Below are 6,000 nucleotides of genomic sequence, written 5' to 3' on the forward strand. Positions count from 1 at the left end.
AAAAGTAGGTCAAAAGGTCAAAGTCAATGTCATTTGATTACAATATGTCTCTCTTAAACTATACTTTTCACCTTTTTAAGAAAGGCAAGGGAAAGTAAAACAAAAATTAACTGCACACTCTAAAAACAGATTGTCTCTCCTAGACTGTAATTTTTGACTTGGCTACAATAACAATTTTGATAATTCCAAGGGTCGTACGCCAGTCATGCATTGGTGGATCTGTATGGTTTAAAAAAAGAACCTCGCTCTCATGGATATCTAACTACTGTGCTAGTTTCATTGAGAGACATTCAAAACTAAAGACTTTATCGCGTTCACAAGCAAGTGCATACCGACAGACGCATGGGCGCACGGATGCGATGCATACACGACTGACATAGCATACGCTATTATGACTTGTAGTCTTTTAAGAAAATCACGAATAAATTAAAACAATATTTCTACAATAACAAGAGCTGTCACAGAGACCGTGCGCTCGACTATTTCGCCGCTTTTCAGTGTAAGGATTGGAAAGTTTTGGCGAAACATGCATGGATCACTGTTATATGAGATTTCAATGCAATACATGATGTGCGGAGATATTAACACAAATGTGGTTACATGCAAAAATTTAACCAAAATTTTTAAGTGTAATAATAAAAGGCCATTATTTGCAAAACACAGTTATCTAACTTTATTATTCAATTAGGTTGGGTGGTTGAATACCATTGTATAAAGTCTCAATGCAATACATCAAGTAGTTGCTGAGATATTATCCTATGTGTGCTAACATGCAAGACCTTAACCAGAATTTGGGTGGTTGAATACCATTGTATAAAGTCTCAATGCAATACATCAAGTAGTTGCTGAGATATTATCCTATGTGTGCTAAACTGCAAGACCTTAACCAGAATTTCTAAGTCGCATAATAAAGGGGCAAAAATTATATAATATGAACGATAGAGTTATCTTACTTGATTTAACAAAAAGGTTAAATGGTTGGGAGCCTGTGTGTAAAGTTTCAATGCAATACATGATGTATTTGCTGAAGCATTGACTAAAAAGTGGTTACATGCAAAATTTTAACCAGAATTTCTGAGTCGAATAATAAAGGGCAATTATTTGCATTAAATGCAAACTGGAGTTATCTAACTTGGTAAATAAAGTAGGTTGGATGGTTGAGTACCATTGTATCAAGTCTCAATGCAATACCTCAAGCAGTTGCTGAGATATTAACCTATTTGTGCTTGCACACAAAACCTTAACCAGAATTTCTAAGTCAAATAATAAAGGCCTATTATTGGAATTAAATGCAAAGTAGAGTTATCAAACTTGGTTAATTAAGTAGGTTAGATGGTTGAGTACCATTGTATAAAGTCTCAATGCAATACCTCAAGTAGTTGCTGAGATATTAACCTATGTGTGCTTGCACGCAAAACCTTAACCAAGGGGTGACGCCGACGCCGACGCTTGGGTGAGTAGTATAGATCTCCTTATTCTTCGAATAGTCGAGCTAAAAAGGAACATTTCTTACATCTTTTATTCAATTCGGAACGAAAAATAATGAACTTTTATAACTTTATTCTATGGATTAGTAATTAAGATATTAAAAAGGAAAGAAAGAAGCATTTTTTTAATTATGTACTATTATTTATATTCTGGATTAGAAACTAAGCGTTTCTACCATGTTAAACAATGTATGTAATTGTAACCTTTTACTCTTACTTATGATTTATATAATATGATTTGATTTTCTTTATAATGTTTGGAAGCAATGTAACATCTGAAAATAGTATATGTTTAGATAAATGTACTGATAGTGTGATGCTGGTTGAAGGTGTAGTTTACTTTACCAAAAACAACTAAAGTTGTCACTAGATGTGATTAATACCCCCACTTCACAACCTTATTGTAATGAGAAATATCACTGGAATGATGTATACTCATTAGATGCCTTATGTCGGTGAGAAGGCATTAATTAAGTTAATTGTCCTATTATATAGAAATAACAAGCTTAACATCAGGGAAATGCCATTTTTTTGTTTAAAAGTATAGCAAAGTTTTTTATTGAGTTGACTTAACACTGAATAATATTTGTCTTGTACAGTTGAAGTCAATGACTTAACAACATATAAAGTTTTAGAGTAAAGTAATATCCCCCGCCTAATTAAGAACAGTATCAACTTCGCCTTTAGACTAAGGAATATGAAACAATGGACAAAAACTGAAATAAATGCCCCCACATTTATAAGTCAATACCTCAAACACTTTTCAAGTTATGCTCCAGACAAAAGAAAAAGTATGAAAATTAACAAAGGGGCAATAACTCAAAAGAAACTGCACCTAGGGTTATAGTTCTTGTTCAGTGCACTTTACCTCAATCAGATATAACTGTATATGATGTTTGTAGTCAATACCTCAAAAACTTTAAGTTATGCTCTAGACAAAAAGTAAGTATAAAGATTACCCCTCAACTGCTTAGCAAAGCATATTGTTAATACATTGAAGCCCATCCAATGTCCAGTAGATATTGAAGATCACAGGTAATGGTCACCAGTCACCACAAGCACCACAAGCAGATTAAGTGGGGCTGGGGGGGGGGGGGGAGGCACCTGGCGCGCCTCATCTACCCCCCCCCCCCCCCCCCCAATTGTCCAAGTTCCAAGTTTACATTTAATTTCAATATTTGGTAAGACAAGTAATAAAATACGCCCAAAGTGCACCATTTCGGATTAGAAATTAAATATACATGGGGGAGGAACCCCAAACCTCCCTCTGAGGGAGTGGCAAAAGTAAAAAGGATATGCCTCTAAGTTACGCCCCCTCTAACGGCGAGTCCTGGAGCCGCCCATGGTCACATTGGACACTAAAATATGGCCATTTACTTTTCTGGTATTGTTAAAAGTAATAATATGATATTTCAATAAAATTCTAAGAGTTAAACTTGAAAAAATATGATTATATTAATTAAATAAGATTACTTCATTCGTGCCAACAACACCAAGCCCTTGCAGTTTAACCCTAATTCAAGTTGACCCGTACAAATTCAATTGCGACCAATAAAAACACACCCTAAATTATCCATTCCAGCCACTCCAGGTTCAAGTTAGTCCCACATAGAAAACTTATAAGAATGTCATATAATAACTGTTTGGAATTGTTTTATATTTTGAAAGAATATTAAAATGAAGCTTGTATGAAATTTTAAATTTTGACACTTTTATAAGAAAAATAAAATAATTTGAACAACCTTTTAAAAAGATAAATGAAATGAATACATACATGTACATTCTTTGGTCAATGTATTACTTTAACATCAGAAACATAATAGGCAGTGAGTATATTGGAATTCAATCTTTATCTATAGGCAGTATTAATAATATTCACATTGAGATCCATATAAAAAACATACATTACTTGCTTAAGAAAGTTTACAGAAAACCATGGGCTACATTCAAAATAAAACACATTTCTAAATAGCATACATAATAAAAAAAAATGGATATGACCTGCTTTGTTTGGCTTCAGACTTATTAATATTTACACTAGGGGCACAATATAGATATAATTGCACGAAAACATGCCAAGAACCTTTTTTCAACAATAAGCAGCATGTATTGCATGCTCTGATCTGCTTGAAATATCCTAATATCTCAGAATGAGAAATAATTTTTAGACATAAATTACACACTAAGAACTAAAATTAGGCTTATTTTAATATAAATACACATTTAAAGGTCAGGGGCCATGATAACTAACTGTCTCAAGTATGAGTTGAGACTCAAGTGGCAAGATTGCAAATCTTTATTATCTTGTAACTTCCTTCTAGTATCAATGATGAAAATAGCTGAATATTATAACTATATAAAGCTGATATTGATTTCTGTACAACAAATGGAATATATATGCTTTTCTGAGTCTGAGTCTAGACTAAGGCTTGAGACTTGAGACTGTCCGAAGTGATGGGCCAAGATAACAGATATGTATTGAAATGGGGGGGGGGGGGGGGGTATTGGTGGTTCACATACTATACCAAGTCCGTTAGCATTCATTAACACTATTTATGGCTTAAATGATAAGCTTATCAAGTTATTTTGACATACCTTTGCGGTAACATTTCAATTTGAGAAGATCTGTTGGTTGAATGGCAGTGCGAATATGGGGAAGATATGCCAGAATATTCGCCTTGATAATGTCATCTCTGGGCAGATCATCCATATTTGACTCTTCAGTTTCTGCCATTTCTAAAGAGATATACACTATATACTAGTATACATACATACATACATACATACATACATACACACATACACACGGGTCACGGACATTACGTACCATGGACATTACGGACCAGACATTACGGACCAGATTTAGGGACACTACGGACCAGATTTAGGGATGTTACGGACCATCTTCAGAAACTTACGGACCATGATTTATAATGTTTTTAAACATTTTTTTTTTAATTTATTCACTCATTGGTCTTAAATTTGTTAATAAATACTTCAATATGAGTGCTCAGTATGACAATTATCTTTAATGTAACTGAAAAATCCCATGAATTCCAATGTTAAACATCAATGTATTTTAAATATGGAAGATATAACGTCATACTGAGTATTCAAGTATTTATTAACAAATTAAAAACTAATGAGTGAATAATGAGTGAATAATTTAAAAAAAAATGTTTAAATCATGGTCCGTAAGTTTCCGAAGATGGTCCGTAATGTCCCTAAATCTGGTCCGTAGTGTCCCTAAATCTGGTCCGTAATGTCTGGTCCGTAATGTCCATGGTCCGTAGTGTCCGTAATTCATACACACATACATACATGTACATACATACATATAAAAAACACAACAAGATCAAGTGGTTATTAATTCATTAGTAGGGTTCAAAGGCAGCCGAGACATATGTGTACTAAGAGATATTACTTTAGATACATCCCTCATATTTTACAAGGTTTCTTTGAGAACGTAATCATTCCTTCAAATTGTTGTATCATACAACAATGAGTTAACGTTACATCGCACACACATTAAGTTAGTGTGTGCGATTTCCAGGCGTAACTTTAGTTTTACCATTGTCAGAAAATGCCCTCAATGTCAAAAATACACCGGCCTCTCAAATGGTTTCTACACTTAATGTCGTTATTTTAATATTAAAACAAGATCTACAATCGCAAATAGTTTCCTAGTCAGTGAAATAAAGAAATAAAAGCATTGAAAATGGAATCCATCATAAATTAAAATTCACATTTATCATAAACAATTCAGTACTGCTGAAATACAAAAACAAAACACCTACATGAACGGTAGCATTCAAACAATTGCAGTATAAATCCTGGTTAATTCCGCTTTATTCTGATTAAAGTAAATAAAAATCAACAAACACAAAATCATGTTTTCATCTGTCAAAACAAAATCTTACCTTATCAGTACAGTTCACTACTTTGGAAATCCCCAAGATAAAAATAGATTTTTATCCCGTTTTAGCAGTGGTAGTATAATGCAAGGCCGGGTTAAAGTACGATTAGTGACGTAAGATGACGTGTCATAGAGATAAGTTTAGATTTTCAGAAATAAAACACACTTTCACTTTCGTTATAAACATGCCTGGCGAACGCACACACCAATGTTCTGTTTTTATGTGATTGAGCTCGAGTTCAATGTTAAATTATATTTGGTGATTTGAACAAGGAAAATTATGCGGAATGTAAATCATGAATTGACACTAGAGGAAGTTAAAATTTTCAAGTCATCCGATTCAGTTATAAAAATAACATAATCCCAGCTAAGCCTCATTTTATTCCAATTCGGGCTTGGAAAATTCCAGGATATATATGCGTTATGCACAAGTCAATTGTAACGAAGCCCTTCACCCAGGTGTCCGGGGAATAGCGGGGACTTTGACTTCCAGTTCAGCCAACCCCGGCTAAAATCCCCGCCCTGCGAAGACGAACAGATGGTAAAATTCCCGCCAAATGCCCCCATATCCAAGGGACCCTAGGTAAGGCCCATTTC

At 34.1% G+C, this 6,000-nt stretch overlaps 1 protein-coding gene across 2 annotated transcripts in view; it reads right to left on the minus strand.

Moving 5' to 3' along the window:
• The window catches only part of LOC128211524 (antiviral innate immune response receptor RIG-I-like), a 28,623-nt gene extending 23,226 nt beyond the window's left edge, over positions 1 to 5,397 (minus strand). For both annotated transcript variants that reach the window (XM_052916418.1, XM_052916419.1), the window contains exons 1-2: positions 5,285 to 5,397; positions 4,083 to 4,223 (exon numbers count right to left, since the gene is read on the minus strand). In XM_052916418.1, the coding sequence (XP_052772378.1) occupies positions 4,083 to 4,221 (139 nt within the window). In that variant the 5' untranslated portion in view covers positions 4,222 to 4,223; positions 5,285 to 5,397. The remainder of the gene's footprint in view (positions 1 to 4,082; positions 4,224 to 5,284) is intronic.
• Positions 5,398 to 6,000: the final 603 nt, after the last annotated feature.

This window comes from Mya arenaria, chromosome 12 (assembly GCF_026914265.1).
Source record: "Mya arenaria isolate MELC-2E11 chromosome 12, ASM2691426v1".
NCBI lineage: Eukaryota > Metazoa > Mollusca > Bivalvia > Myida > Myidae > Mya > Mya arenaria.